The 16,453-nt window shown below is 38.8% G+C and overlaps 1 protein-coding gene across 8 annotated transcripts in view; it reads left to right on the top strand.

Annotated features, from left to right (window-relative positions):
- Positions 1-16,453, top strand: part of SYNJ1 (synaptojanin 1) — a 105,717-nt gene that overhangs the window by 82,494 nt on the left and 6,770 nt on the right. For 6 of the 8 annotated variants that reach the window (XM_004711292.2, XM_045284439.1, XM_045284438.1 and 3 more), the window contains 10 exons: positions 710-788; positions 1,846-2,008; positions 7,375-7,584; positions 8,725-8,868; positions 9,518-9,556; positions 11,500-11,547; positions 12,984-13,022; positions 13,151-13,221; positions 14,502-14,610; positions 15,029-15,246. In XM_004711292.2, the coding sequence (XP_004711349.1) occupies positions 710-788; positions 1,846-2,008; positions 7,375-7,584; positions 8,725-8,868; positions 9,518-9,556; positions 11,500-11,547; positions 12,984-13,022; positions 13,151-13,221; positions 14,502-14,610; positions 15,029-15,246 (1,120 nt within the window). The remainder of the gene's footprint in view (positions 1-709; positions 789-1,845; positions 2,009-7,374; positions 7,585-8,724; positions 8,869-9,517; positions 9,557-11,499; positions 11,548-12,983; positions 13,023-13,150; positions 13,222-14,501; positions 14,611-15,028; positions 15,247-16,453) is intronic. The other 2 variants (XM_004711293.2, XM_030888804.2) reach the window with 1 other exon arrangement.

Here is a 16,453-nt window from a genome sequence, read left to right as displayed (position 1 = left end):
GCTAACCACAAGGTCAGTAGCTCTAAACGACCAGGTGCTCTGGGAGAAAGAAGAGGCAGTCCATTCCTGTAAAGGTTTACAGCCTTGGAAACCCCACCGGACCCTAAAAGGGGTCACTGTGAGCTGGAATTGACTCAATGGCAGTGAGTTTTGTTTCAGTTTTGGTACAGGCTCTTTTAATGATTAATTATTGGATTATTTATATCTAATATACTAATCATGTTTTTAAAATCATTTTATTGGGGGCTTGTACAGTTCTTATCGCAATCCATACATACATCCATTATGTCAAGCACATATGTACATTTGTTGCCATCATTCTCAAAACATTTGCCTTCTACTTGAGCCCTTAATATCGGCTACTCTTTTGCCTTCTCCCTCCCCCCTTCCCCCTCCCTCATGAACCCTTCATAATTCATAAATTGTTATTTTGTCATATGTTACACTGTCCGACGTCTCCCCCACCCTCTTCTCTGCTGTCCATCCCCCAGGGAGGAGGCTATACGTAGATTCTTTTTTTTTTTTTTACGTAGATTCTTGTAATTGGTTCCCCCTTTCTAACCAACATTCCCTCCACCCTCCAAGCATTGCCATTCTCACCACTGGTCCTGAAGGAGTCATCTGTCCTGGATTCCTGTGTCTCCAGTTGCTATCTGTACAGATAGCAGCTAATCATGTTTTTTTATTGTCTTTTTTTTCCCCCTTAAAGATTCGTAGAAGATAAAATGTGGGTTACATTTTTGGAGGGGAGCTCTGCTCTGAATGTCCTGAACCTAAATGGTAAAGAGGTAAAGTAGCATTTATTGCTCCTAAACCACTCAGAAATTTAAGTGTCTGTATATTCTTATGGATGTGCCGCAAAATTACATAACGTGTTTTAATACAGTCAGATTAAGACTTGCTTGATTAAAATATTTTTATTTAGAACAGTTTTCTAATTAATCTAAGATTATTTTGATCCTTCCCAGAGATATTAGTTATTAATACAGATGAAGAAGAAAATGTTGTCACTACATTTGATTTCTGTTGTATTGTGTTTCATTATATTAAAAGTTTAAATTCTTAATTGAGGCTAGATATAGTATCTGATCTGTATAGTAGAGTTTCTATCAAATGAAGAAAATAATTTATAAGAGAATAAAAAAGGAAGGTGTTTATTATTTAGGAGCTTGTGTTACTGACTTGGTGCCCAGGTACTTTAAGCATTGGTAACATAACTCTCATAGGTAATAATCTGAGAGAGGAGCTTTAGTTGGATATATTTCTAATGTATGATTCAATGTATCATTGATAGGTGATGTTTACAATGATGATATAATGTGGCTTGACTCCTACAAAGTGATAAGCCTATCAGTTTTTCCTGAATGTTTTTTAGGCAAGCCTTAAATTTCTAAATATATATATGGCCATTAAACAGATGAACTAAAATCTAGGCTTAATTTCTCTAGTAGCAGGCAGCTCAACAAGGATGTCCTGAGATTCCTCTTCTGATAAATTGACTTAGAAAAGAAGACCTTTATCACAACAGGCTTTAAAACATTTTTTTAAGTTAGGATGAAAATATGCATAATAAAGCATACACCATCTTGACAGTTTTTTACATGTACAATTCAGTGATATAATTACAATACTGAACATTATGTAACTACTCTCACCACAGGCATTTAGAGGGAGAACTGGGAGCAATAGTTAAACTAGTTAAAAATTCAGTGTGTGTAAAGTATAATGTTGAATTGTATCTAACTCAATTTCTACACCATTTCAAAGTATAATGGGCATTTTATTCTAAAATAGTCTGTTTTCATGCTAATAAGAAGGATTTTATATCTCTTTTTATTCAACCAGTTACTGGGTCGGACTATAACTATTACTTTAAAAAGTCCAGACTGGATCAAGACTTTGGAAGAAGAAATGAGTTTGGAGAAAATTAGTGTGTCATTACCATCATCAACAAGCTCTACTCTGCTTGGCGAAGATGCGGAGGTCGCAGCAGATTTTGATATGGAAGGTTTGTTTATTGAACATCTGTAGGTCTAGATCAGTTTCCTTCCCACCAATAAGGTATTAGTGTCCAAGTATATCTTTTTCCTTCTTCTTGGAACACAAAAGCAATATTAATTAACTTTTGGTTTTGGATTCTTCCTTATTGATTTTGTTTCTACCTACACTTTAAATGTATTGGTCATTCACGCAATAAAACATTTGCAGTGCTACTTTATATCATAAATTCTCAAATTTATTTGAACTACTGCTCCCTTTTCAGGAAAAAGAAAAATTTACTAAGCACTCCGGTAATTAAAAACTTTGTACTATAGCCCATAATCCAGGATAACATGTAGGTACATGCTTTTGCAGTCCTCTGGATCATTCCAGCATATTGTCCACTTTGGGAAACAATATATTCTTATAAAAGGTCAAATTGGTATTATTAGTGTCTAGTTTCACCCAGATGGCATAATGAGTTACATACATGTTAGGCTGTTACCATTTAAGATCAGGAGTTAAAATCACCTGCCACTCACTGGGAGAAAGATGAAACTGCTGCTCTCAGAAAGATTTACAGTCTTAGAAATCCTCAGGAGCAATTCCACTTTGTTGTATGGGGTCACTATGAATTGGAAGCAGCTCATTGGCAGTGGGGTTTTTTGTTTGTTTCACCCTGCAAATTGCTGTTAAGGTTAAAAACAAACAAGTTCAAAGTACATTCTGACATTATAAATGAGTTTGAAATAGTTATTACATAAGAGAATATGTTCCAAGGTAATTTCAAAAGATTCATAAGAACTAGGAACACATACATTTAAAACTAAGCCAACCCATATAAAACCATTTTAAGTATGGAATGTAGGGCAGATAATCTGAATTAGTGTAGTTTTCTTGAACATGGTTGAAATGTATTTGCTTTCTAATGCTATCTTATTCTAGCTTTTTCCCCCCTTAAAATGCATATATCTTAGTTTAATAAAGTAATATATGTCATATTGTAATTACATATCACATATAAGGATTGAACAGGTCGTTGAAATTATTAAGCTCTGATTTTCAAAATGCATTCATTTACTTGGTTCACACATATTTCATGGCACCTTTGATGTGCCACAGGGAGTCCTGGTGGCATAGTGTCATGCATTAAGTTGCTAACTGCAAGGTCATCAGTTTAAAACTAGCCAGCAACGCAGGAGAAAGGGCTTTCCTCTCCTGTAAAGAGCTAAAGTCTCGGGAACTCATAGGGACAGTTCTGTAGGGTCACTGTGAGTTGGCATGACTTGATGGCAGTGAGTGTGATGACACACAGGGTAGATGCTGGAAATTCAACAGATGTGGTCCTGGCCCTTATTGAACTCACAACTTAATGCATGTTACATACAAATAAGTACTGAATTGTAATAAAGTGGCATGAATTCAAGGGTGTTTAGGAGTTTATGGGGAGATGCTTAACGTGAAATTGAAAAGTTGGGGAAGATGGGAATTGAAATTCAGCTTGAAAATCTGAAGGCTGAGGAAGAAACAGATTACAGAAGGTTGAGAAGAATAATCTAGGAAGAAGACTCAGGAACAGAGCCCCAATGGGGGAATGGAGATAGGAAGTTGATTTTACAAAAGGAGGAACAGATGTGAGACGGGAAATGAATTTGTTGTTGCTGTTGCTTTAATATTGCCTTTCAGGTGAACATTTACAGAGCACATTTGTTTCCCAATCAGCAGTTTATACAGAGATTGCTCGAAATCTCCGTATGCCAACATTCACTCCATTTCCACTTGGGTTTCATGTGCTTGCTTAGTTTTCTTACTTCTTCCTGCCTTCTGAGCTTTGCTTTGAGACAAACACTGCCCTTTGGTCTTGTATAGTTGATTGTTCTGAGGAGCATTTCCTCCCCGGTGTTATCGCTCACTTTATCTGACTGAAGAGTAATCTCCAGGAGTGGCTTCACTTCTAAATTGGAAGGATGTATAAGGGCCACCGTCTTGGGGAATCCGCCAGTCTTAGAATAGTAAGTCTGTTGTTTTCCTGTGAATTTCTCTTGTCTTTTCTTCTCATTTATTCCATATTTTCTGTTGAGATCCAAGTAAGCGCTGTCAGTGGTGCTGACTGGTCACCATCAGGTGAGTGGTTCATTAGTCCTTTAGACTAATTGTTTCCTTCAGTCTTTTGTCTTCTCCACTCTTCTCTGCTTGGGACAGAAAGAGACCAATAGTTGAAACTTGCAAACACTCAAGACCCTAGTCACTACCCATCAATGTAGAATGTAGAACATGATCCCTGTGAACTGTGTTAAGCCAGGTGACCCAGATAACTTCTGAGAAGATGGTCCCTAGCCCTCGAGCTCAGGATCCCAGCCCCAGGAGGTGTTTGGTTATGGCTAAGAGGTGTTTGAGTCTGTCTTATGTGTGCTGGATTTGGTTTTGAATAAGATGATTTGACGTATCCGGGGAGTGGATCACGTGCTGGTGCTAACTGTTGGATATGTAGGTCTGGTACTCACTCATGAGCGTTCTGGACTCCTGAGGTAGCTCTTCTGATGGTTAAAACCTTAGGCATTTTTATATTGTCTGGAAGGATTGTGTAGAGAAGGGAGAAAGTAATCCTCTGTTGTTGTTTTTAGGTGCAATTGAGTTGGTTTCAACCCATAGCGATCCTATGCAAAACAGAAGGGAACACTGCAGGGTCCTGCAGTGTCTGCACAATCATTCCCACACCCGCGCTCATTGTTGCAGCCACTGTGTCAATCCATCTCCTTGAGGACCCTCCTCTCTTTTGCTGCCCCTCTACTTTAACAAGCATGATATGTGTTTCACCAGGAGTGGTCTCTTCTGGCAAGATGTCTTGCCATCCTTGCCTCTAAGGAGCATTTGGGCTGTACTTCTTCCAAGACAGATCCGTTTGTCCTTTTATAGCAGTCTATGGCACTTGAATATTCTTCTCCAGCACCACAATTCAAATGCATCTATTCTACAGTCTTCATTATTCACTGTCCAACTTTCACGTGCATATGAGGCATTGTCAAATAACATGGCTGGGGTCAGGCACACCTTATTCCTCAGAGTAACATCCTTATTTTTCAATACTCCAAAGAAGTCTTGTACTCTTGTACAGCAGATCTACCTAATCCAGTCAGTCTTTTTATCTCTTGATTGCTGCTTCCATGAGCATTGATTGTGAAGCCGAGCAAGACAAAATCCTTGACAACTTCAATCTTTTCTCCGTTTATCATGATGTTACCTATAGGTACTGTTGTGAGAATTTGGGTTTTTTTACATTGTCACAAGCCATACTAAAGGCTGCAATCCTTGATCTTCATAAGCAAGTGCCTCAAGTCCTCCTCGCTTTCAACAAGAAAGATTATTTCATCTGCATATCCCAGGTTGTTAATAAGCCTCTTCCAATCATGGTACCACACTCTTCATAAAAACCATCTTCTCTGAAAAAAAAAAACCAAAAAAAAAAACACCATCTTCTCTGATGATTTGCTCAGCACACAGATTGACTAAATATGGTGAGGGGATACAACCCTGACACACACCTCTCTCCTGATTTTAAACCATGAAGTATACATACCTTGTTCTGGTTGTACAACTGCCTCTTCATCCATGTACAAGTTTCTTATGAGTACCATGAAGTATTCTGGAATCTCCATTCTTCTCAAAATTATCCATAGTTTCTTATAGTTTACATATCAATTGTCTTTGCATACTCAATAAAACACAAGTAAACATCTCTCTGGTAGTCTCTGCTTTGAGCCATTTGACATCAGCAATGATAACCCTGTTCCACATCCTCTTCTGAATCTGGCTGAAACTTTTGTCAGTTCCTTGTCAATGTACTGCCGCATACACTTCCCTGTCAATGTACTGCCTAATGCTGTTTTTTTTTTTTAAGTTCTGGCAGAGTTGATAAGGGGTTGACAATATTGGGGAAGGGCAAGGCAGAATAATTGATAGAGCAAGGTGGCTGGGTAAACGAGTGGGGTTGAACTTCTTTCATTCCATCTACCCCAGTACCTGAGTGCTGTTGCAGGGACAGGTTGTTGAAGGGGCTCTCACTCTGGCTTCTCTTTTCTCTACAAAGTTTAGAGGGAAAGCTCCCAGCGGAACTGGGGGGGACAGCATACGGTTTGAGTAGAATTGAGACAAAGGATCGCCGACCATAGATTACCAACAGCTTCACACGGCATGATGTGTGAAGTCACACACTTATAATGTGACTATAATCATCAGGATATCTCTCTCTCTTTTTTTTTTTTAACAGCAACAGCAACAGTTGAGTTGTTGTTACAGAAGGAGTAAATAGAATTAACCCAGGGCTGGGGTTTTGTCAAGCAGGTGTGATGGAAGAATAGTGAAGTAAAGAAATGTTTGAGGTTAAAAACCATAGACAGCAGAGCTAAATAGAGAAGACAGTAAATATATCAGATGTGGGCCACCCTAGAGGGATTCTGATGAAGTCAAAAGATCTGAAGCAGAGAGCTGAAATCCTGGGAGGTGGTTACTAAATTGGAGCTTACTGTGTCAGGGGTAGTGCTGTTTGAAGGGCCACAGTGTCTGGAGAGTCTGTGTTTGGACTGGAGGTGAGGGTCAGTAAGCATAAGACCATATCACTTATGTCAGTGTTGAATGGGCTGTCCCCATGGACTTTGATGTCCCCAAAAGATGGTAGGACTCAACTTTCCATCTTGCTCTCTGTTCAGTCCTCGTGAGTAGGCTCAGGTGACCACAAGAAGGAGGGTGGCAATGATTGCAACAAGGGGGTGAAGAGCGTTACAAAATTCCAGTGTCATAGCCTCAGAGAAGTAGAATTCTGTGTTTGCTTTTGGAAGATAATGTTCTGGAATTAGAATTTGGTTGGAAGGTAAACCCTGACCCCACTTTCCAATCCTGAGGTAACAGGGATGCAGAGGAGGCCGCAGGACATTCCGTCAACAGTGTATGTCAGGTCGGAGGAGCCTGAGGGTACGGAGGAATGAGGAGACTTGGAAGGAAGGGTTTGTGATTGTGGTTATATGTAAGTTTGTGTGCCAGACCCAGGTGGACGCAGAGCAGTTCCATAGAGCACTGGAGGGAGGTTTAGGAAGGACAGCAGTAAACTGAGCCGTCATCAATACACCAAGACTCAAACCACCGTCATCAAGTCAACTGTGAATCAGTGACCCCAAAGGACCGAGTAGAATTGCCCTACAGGGTTTCCAAGAGAGTTTGCACTAATTCTGGATCCATACGTAGAAATTTTGTTTCTAGATGTCTCTCAACTTATTTCACTTGTGTTTGTGATGTCTGTTTGTTTGGTGTGTTTAACCCTTCTAGGCGTGGGTTGTGGGGGGAGTGGAATCTCTGAGAAAGTTAAATGTTGCTATCTGCTATGACCTGGTTTTTCCTCAGGTGATGTTGACGACTATAGTGCTGAGGTTGAGGAAATTCTTCCTCAGCATCTCCAGCCATCTTCAAGCTCTGCCCTTGGCACTTCTCCGAGCTCTTCACCCCGGACCAGTCCCTGCCAGTCACCTACCATAGGGGAAGGTCCTGTACCGTCCCTTCCCATAAGACCAAGCCGTGCACCGTTGAGAACGCCGGGTCCTCCAAGTTCACAAAGTACGGGTTTTATTGTAATGCTATGTGTAACTTTCTTTTACCCAGAGCGTTTGGTTTCGCAGGATTAGACCTCTGACGCACTTGAATATCCTTTAGGGAGCACTCTTGGTTATCCTGTGCTCTATGTATACAAAGGAGGAAACCTAATTGTAGACGATAAGCCCTCACTGGGAAGGAAGGCCTCATCATCACTGTGATTGATGGGAAAGTTCAAAATCCATTGTCTAGATAGTCAGGTTTGTCTGTTTCTTTAAAAAATCGACAGTTTTTTTTATTGTGGTCATTAATGATAACTAATAACAGAAACAACATGGTAAAAACACTCTGCCAAAATCCCATTGACTTGAACTGACGTGAATACAAGCAGTCCTGTGGCACAATGTTTGAACTCACCAGGCACTGCTGGGGAGAAGACCTGGCCCAAGAAATTCTGGAGGCAGTTGTACTCTGTCTTGTAGGATTGCTCCACATTGGAATCAGCTAGATGACACACAGCAACATCGTCAGTCTATAACAAACAGCTAAGGTGCATCCCTGCAAGCCAAAAGGACGGAGGCGTGGGCCCACCCAGGGCACCTTGGAAGAAAGGCCTACTGTTGACGTCAAGTCATCAGCCATTGAAACTCGGTAGAGCACAGTTCTACAGTGACACACCTGAAGTCAGAATTCACTCTGAAACTTGGATCTATGTGCTTGTTATATTCTTGTCTCAAAATTTTTTCTAATGTTTCTATTCTACTCCTAGAAGACTGGCTTCATTAGATTAGATTCAAGATCAGCTAAGGGAGAGAGAAAGGAAGAAACTCCCCTTTGTTTCTTATCCGTGACAGCCAGCATGCTGCTTACAACGTAACTCAAACAAACTTAGTTTTCAGCACCAGGGACCCAGGTCCAGCTAACAATCAAAATAGAACCTTCATTATTTTTGACATACAAAATGATGATAAAATGGTAGGATTGCTTATGTCATTCACACTGATAATGTGTGTCACCTCTTTACTCAATATGTGCCAACTTAGAAAATCAGCAAAGTAGAAATTTTTATGTGTACAAGCATTACATAAATGAGGTTCTTGATACCTTTCTGCCAAGAGAGTCTGGGGTCTGATCTTATTCCATAATAAATGTAAATTGTTACAGGTTCTCCGGTTGACAATCAGCCAGCAACACAATTGCAGCAAAAAGATTCTTCTCAGACCTTAGAGCCCAAACGGCCTCCTCCCCCCCGCCCAGTTGCTCCTCCGCCACGTCCCTCCCCCCCACAAAGGCCACCACCTCCTTCAGGTAAGAAAACATTTTCTGCTCGTTTTTCCCAGACTTAAAATTCTCTACCCTATTTCAAAGTGTTTGATGTGCTTTCAAATCTCCAGCTTACTATAATTTTGTTGTATCATTTGTTGCTGCTGCTTCAGCTTTTCCCCACAGAACACCGTAGGCTGGTAGGTGTGACAACAGGGAAAGAGTGGTAATCCACTGGATTTCTCTAACATGTGTTTGTAGCTGCCACTTTACAAGTGTACGTACGGTGCTTGGTTTTGCATTTTACTAATTTAATATAGTTGAGCATGTGAATTATTATTTGGTAAATTTGGTTTTATTTCCCAAAATATTCAGTTCTGACTTTTTAAAGCATAATTTCATTAGTTTACTAGTTTCTATGAAATTTATAATTAGAACTGAAAAACATAAATATACTTATTCAATTGAATAGTTTTGTATGTTCATTTAAATGTTCTTTTAAATGAATAGTGTCATCTTAAATCATTACAAGTATATATATTTTAAAAGGTTTCATAAATAATAATACCTAGTTACTAATTTGTACTTCCTACATGACGCTTGAAATAATGAATTTGTAGTAAATCTCTGACATCTCAATTCTTTGTCTAATGTCATTTTCTTTCTGCTGCGTACTTTTCTTATGAACTATAAGGGGCTAGGAGTCCTGCACCTGCTAGAAAAGAATTTGGAGGTAATAGTTTACATTGTTATAATGTATAGATCATAGGTTCAGTTGTGATTTGGAGTTTGATCATCTATATAACTGAAATAGACTTTAGAGAAGTCAAGGTGAAAGACATTAATTCACCAAGTTAAAATAGCTCCATAATTACCTTGTCTTGCTGTCAAGTGAAAGGCCAGAGTTTGGTTTCAGTCATGTGTGGGATTTGTCTTCTGCAGGCAAAAAGAGCTGAGCCAAGTCACTCTATCACCAGACTCAGTACATTATTAGAGCACTTTTTATTGATAAATATTGTCACTTGGGTTGTAAATATTTAATTCTGTAAAGCCATGTTAATTTCAAAAGGGATTCAGGTACAGTGAACACAAATCACTTCCAAGTGTTTAATTTGGGATGTTCTTACAGTTATCTGAAATGTACTTTTCACTTTACATGGCTCTATCATAATTTGAGTCATAAAATTCATGCTTCATTTTTTAAATTTAAGAGCTAATGGGATTTCCTTTGTTCTTTTTCCACCTATAATGCATTTTTAAATAATGAGTGCATCATTTTTAATTTCCAGTGTTAATTTGGATTAAGCTTACTTTAAACTTACTTTCACGCTTGTGAAAACTCACAAAGCTCAGTCAGAAATAAACATTTGACAGATTGATTTAATCTAGTTCTCATGAAAGGATGAGGCAGATTCAGCAGAAGAGCTTTTGCAAATTAACTTTAATGTTACTTGAAGCCCACTGTACATGTGTAGCTGACTTCTTTCTACGCTATCTGCCCGGTGGCATTGGTGACCAATGCCAAACAGTAGTACAGACTGGCTTTGTTTATGTATAGACTTTAATAGTCTTATGTAATAAAAATAACCAAATAATTTCAGCACTACTCTCCAAAATGCAGGATATTGAGATATTGCAAGTTTAGAACTAGACCATGCAAGAAAAGTGAAGGTTGCAAGAAAGGGAGTCACACCCAAAAAACCTCTTTTTGGGGGTGTTCCAGTATGTGTAAATGTAGTTACTAAGTATGCAATAGCCTTATGAGAAAGTTTGAAATATTGTGAGCATTACCAAAAGATGAAACACAATTGATGTGAGCACAGAGTGTTGGAAAATGGCAACAATGACTTATTCAATGTAGGGTTTCCATAAACCTTCCATTTATAAAAAGTACAAATCTACAAAGTCCAATAAAGTGAGGTGTACCTCTACTGATAGGTGATAATTTTTCCATTGACTTAACAACAAAGATTTTTTTTTCCTGGTTCAAAACCCTGCTTTTTGAACTTGCCTGATAAACTCTATTTACCTTCTGCTATGATTAGGAAAACAATCAGCAAATTTGTACATGTCTTTTTCCCCCCGTAACCTAAGGAGAATATTTATAGGTAGTACTTGCAATATATTTTACCCAATAAGCCAAGAACTTCTTTAAGGTGGTAGACTTGGATAAAATCACCGGAGTAATCTTCAGAGCTTTTTAAAATTCACCAAGGATTGAGAGCCTATGGCACAGCAATAGCAAAAAGGACATCACTCGATTCGGACTCATAAACGCCCTGTCAGGTTTCCAAGGCTATAAATCTTCACAGAAGTAGTTTGCCAGAGCTTTCTCCTGCAGAGTGGCTGGTGATTTCAAGCAGTGGGCTTCTCAGTTAGCAGCTGAATGTTAGAACTTAACCTCGGCACCACCTGGGCTCCTTTGTGCACTTAGAAATTGGAATTCTCCTCTGCAAATAATCTCAGCTGTAAGAGGAAAACTGCCATCACACTTCTGTTCCTCGGAAATGGACCCAGGAGTGAACCAGGCCTATAAAGTTGTTTTAGTTAATGAGCCCTTTGTAAAAGTAAGTTTAATGCAGAAGTTTTGTGTGTATGCCTTTCATTCTGTACTGTGGGCCCTGAACAATAGATATGTGTGTGTGTATACATAGCTTCTGTTCTTTCTTTAAAAAGGTGCTGGAGCCCCTCCCAGTCCTGGGGTAGCTAGGAGAGAGATGGAAGGTAACAGATTCTTGCATTACAGCAATTGACCTCTCATTTTATTTGTAAGCGGCAGCCCCTCCATTGTTTAAAGGCATACTAAATATTTTCTTAGCCCAATTGTAAACTTCCCCTTGCCCTCCTTATGTATACTGTGTAACCTTGTATTTTCTTCTTTGTCTCATTCTATGTTGTATATAGTTTCTAATGGATATCTGTTTAATTACCCTGAAGTTCTCATGTTGTTTTGTGCTGTTTCTTAAATACTTAAGTACAAAAACCCATTGCTGTGCAGTCAATTCCAACTCAGTAATCTTGTAGGAAAAAGTAGAATTTCTCCATAGGGTTTTCAAGACTGTAGATCTTTGCAGAAGTTGATCGTTTAATCTCTCTCTTGAGTGACTGGTGAGTTCAAAGCACCACCCTTTCAGTTAGCAGCCAATGCCCACTGCCTCACCTGGGCTCCTAATACACTGGAGTAGGAAGTGAAATTACTATTGTGTTTTAAGACTTTAAAAATAAGTCAAATGTTTCATATATTGTACTATACTAAACCTGGAAGATTAAACATTAGCTACTATGATTAAACTAACAATTGTTTATATTCATAATATTCATATCTAAGAATATGCTATTTATTATACATGTTTTTAATGTATAATGATGCTGAGGCAGATTTGTTTAATAGAACACCAAAATTGAAGGCCATTCATTAAGATTATAGTTATTAAAGGACTGATATATTTCATTTAACAATTGCCTTTGAGTTGGTGATGATTCTTTGTTGTCCCTTTTACTCTTTTTGACCCTAGAAGCAACTTATTTCATTCTTCTCTCAGCTGTTTTTCACTATGTCATCCGTAGATAGGTATTTGATAGTAAGGTGTGCCTGTTTCCTACCTTAGTCATAGGACTAGTTAAAGAAATCTGGAGACCTCATTATTAGAGTATTTTTGCCCTAATGAGATCTACATCATGAAGCCTTAAAAGAATTGATAGGAACCCAATTTTAAAAAGTAATTCTGTCTTTTATTCACCAAGCAATCTGTCGGTGTCTGAGGAACAGTAGTGCTATCTTCTGTGATCGTGGACACAAACTCCGACCGTGCACAAAAGCTGACTATTAAAAAAAAAAGCTGACTATATTTGTGTAGATCCATAGAAGAGAGCTCTGTTGGGAAAATCAGATTTTAAAAGTGACCTTCTGAGTGTAGAAGTAGATAAAGGGCTAAACTTGTCTCCCTTGAATGTGTCTGTAAGTCTTCTATTTTTTCTCCTTTGGACTGTTTCACTTTGCACTGATAATAATAATAATATCCTTCATCATTATCCAACACAAACTACTTTGTTTTGTCACCATCTCATGCTCCCATTTCTGCTGGTAATGAAACAGCCAGTGGATGTTATGCAATATTCCTTTGTCTTTGACTAATTTTTTTTTCCTTCCTGCTTCAAAGCACCCAAAAGCCCTGGAATGTCACGGAAAGATAATATAGGTAAAACACTTGAATTTAGCTACTTAGCATTAAAACTGAACAGTGAAATATACACTTGGACTGAAAGTACATGGTTTCATGCTTCTTTTATTTTTCCTTAACTCCATGATTTGATGTCTGTGTTCCAGGGCGTAATCAGCCTTCCCCTCAAGCAGGACTCTCAGGCCCAGTGCCTGCTGGAATCAGTGCCCCCAGACCGGTAGGTAACACCAGGCCTGGGTACCAAGGAGTCCATTTTCTAGGCCTAAACTTACTGCTGTTCATTTTGCTACCCAGGAGAAATCATGTGGCCTTTCAAGGCCTCAGTTAATGTAACTAAAGTGAAGGAACTGCAATAGATAATCTATAAAGTGCCTTTCAACATGAACATTATATTTTATATTAGCATACTCTTCAAAAGTACTAAGCCTACTATATTATTTGGATGAAAGTGATAATGCTGAAATGGTCAAAAAGAAATTGCGCAGTACTAAATATGTAAAGCATGATACATTTGGATAGCTTTTTATCTTTATCTCATAAAATCATGAGATTATGAATCCATTCTTTATTAAGAAGGATTTTAATTAGCATTCTGATAACACCAACATACTAACAAGAATTTGATGAGATTGAAATAATACTATAACTTCTAGTTAAAATAAGATTGTGAGCTTAGAGCCTGCAGAAATGAATTTTTTTTCAGCAATGTGTCTTTAATTTATTTAATGTATTTAATTTAGAATATTGAGTTAGTCTTTCCAGAGATTTACTTGTTTCTAGAGGGAAAAATTCAGAGTGTGATTGTTTGTAAGCCTCTTAATTACTCCAAATACATCTTTCTCTGGTCCTGGTGAACTTTAACATTCTCCCAGACCAACTGGGGCTGTGGTCCACAGTGATTCAGAGCAAGTGCCCTGCGGTCAGACTGAGTTTGGATCCTAGCTCTTATTTTCTACCTGTTTGATCTTGGGTAGGTTACATACGTGCTCTCATTCTGAGATCTAGACTCCCTGCCATCAAGTGGATTCCGACTCATAGGGACCCTATAAAACAGGATAGAACTGTCCCTGTGGGTTTCCAATTCTGTAACTCTTTCCAGAGTAGAAAGTCTGGTCTTTCTCCTGTGGAGCAGCTGGTGCTTTTTGAACTGCTGACCTTGTGGTTAGCAGCCCAGATTGTAACTGCTCTGTCAGCAGGGCTCCTTCATCTTGAGATAGGGGTGATACAATAATGCCGACCTACCTATTTTGAAGCTTAAACGAGAATACCTATACAGTGCTTATTACTATGCCTGGCACATAGTAAGCCAATTCACAGTAGTTTAAAAAGAATAAGAAGAATGTACAATATATCAATTGTAACTCTAAAGAGAAAGTAAAGTAACAGGTTGGGGAATAATAATAGGAGCTTCAAGGTGATGCAAAAGCAGATATTTTCACAGAATCTCATCTGTCGTTAAAAAACAAGCATCTCAAATGTTACATTTCCCATTTGTAGATGATTCCACCCCGTGCTGGAGTGATTAGTGCCCCACAGAGCCATGCTCGGGTGTCTGCTGGAAGACTGACTCCTGAAAGTCAAAGCAAACCATCGGAAACACCTAAAGGTAGAAACTGTATTCAGAAGACCAATGTCTTCCCTAGTCTTTCTTGTTTTTTTTCCCTTCTGTAACCTTCCACTTTGCACAGCGTAGTCAAATCTGGATCTCTTTCCTTTAGTAAATACCACAGGAAATAAAGCTTCTTGTTGGAAAAAGAATATAGAATGTCTTGATAGTTCATTAAACTAACCCCACTGCTATTGAGTCCATTCCGACTCATAGCAACCTTATATAGTTTCCAAGACTGTAAATCTTTATGAGTAGAGAAACCCTGGCAGAGCTACTTTGGGATTTGAACTGCTGACCTTGTGGTTGATGTCTAATGCTTATATGTCAGGGTCACTAGAGCTCCTCCTTTAAAGGAGGTGAAAAGCCTCAGTTTTCTAGAAAACATCTGACATCTAAAAATGATTTTTGTTTTCAGGTTCGGCATACCTTCCTGAACCACTGAAGCCTCAGACTGCCCCTCCTGTGCAGCCTTCTCTGCCCGCACCTGTTCAGAAGATGCAGGAGCCTCTTGTCCCGATGACAGCACCTTTGCCTCAGTCGGCCCCACAGCCAGTTTTGGAAACTCCACCCCAGCCACCGCCTCGAAGCAGGTCATCCCATAACCTCCCTTCAGAAACTTCCTCACAACAGCAAGTAAGTCTCACTATTAAATAAAACATCATTTTTTGATGTGGATGTATAGAATAGCCTTCGAACATACTTATTGTAATGATAGTTTTTACAAGAAGTAAACATGAGCTTTGGTTTTTTTAAAATTCTGCTGTCTTGATATTAATAGCATCTTGAGATAAGACTTTGACTAATGAGTGTCATTTGACCTCACAGACCAGTCACATACTAAATGTCTGGTTAGATCAGGGGTTCTCAGAGAGTGACCCTAAATCAGGGCTCTGTGGACCATTTCCAACTAGTTTCCAGGGTGTTTTCTCATGTTCAGTTTTTTAAGTGTTTACGATTTTGCCTCCCTCTCTCCAGGCATTATTTACTTTGGAGAGTTATTAAATTAGCATGAACAGCACAAATTTATTTTGCTTATTGCCCCGGGCTGACAAATTTGTCGTGGCTTTTACTTCCTGGAGAGAAAGATGGATCAAACCGACCCCTAGACTAGTGCAGTGTGGTGAATTTTCAGACAACATAGATAATCCTCATTTTCTCTAGTGTGAGCTTTGGTTCTTTACAGAAATAAGAGCCAACACCAGGTTTCCTCTCTTATTCCAAGTCATTGTAGTCATTTTGGACTCCCAGCAGGAGTCCCATTCACCATGGGGTTTCCAAGGCTGTGAATCTTGACAAGAACAGAAAGCCTCATCTTTCCCCACAGAGTTGCTGGTGATTGGGGCATTCAAACGAGCAACCTTTCAGTTAGCAGCCAAACCGCGTAACCACTGTGCCACCAGGGCTCTTGTACAGGAAGATTAAGATGGCTTTTATTTTTAAATGCAAAGTTAGAATCTAGTTTCTTACCTTGTTTAAATCATACGGTGCATTAATGATAATACCATCCTTGAGAAAATTTGAGAAATATGGAGCAGGTCCAGATCAATCATTTATTAAATAAATACTAATTTTCAGTGGACTAGTCCTTTTACAGAGTGATGTCATTTGTACATTTTCTCTGAAAGTGGCCAATCCATAGGTTATCCTAAGCTGCCGAAAAGATTTTAGTCTTTTTACAATGTATTTGTGAAATAGCAAAACTAGTTAGTAATCCACCTCAGACAAAATTTAACTCTGGGCCTTAGTGCAATAATGAATTTTTCACTCAAAATTATAAAAGGAATTGGAATTGTTGCTTCAAGTAAAGTTGTAACCCATAAATACCATTGCTCTTAGATTC

Source organism: Echinops telfairi, unplaced genomic scaffold (genome assembly GCF_000313985.2).
Source record: "Echinops telfairi isolate 266 unplaced genomic scaffold, ASM31398v2 ScPeMD7_7469;HRSCAF=8507_0, whole genome shotgun sequence".
In the NCBI taxonomy this organism is placed as follows: domain Eukaryota; kingdom Metazoa; phylum Chordata; class Mammalia; order Afrosoricida; family Tenrecidae; genus Echinops; species Echinops telfairi.
This window is presented reverse-complemented; position numbering and strand designations above follow the sequence as displayed.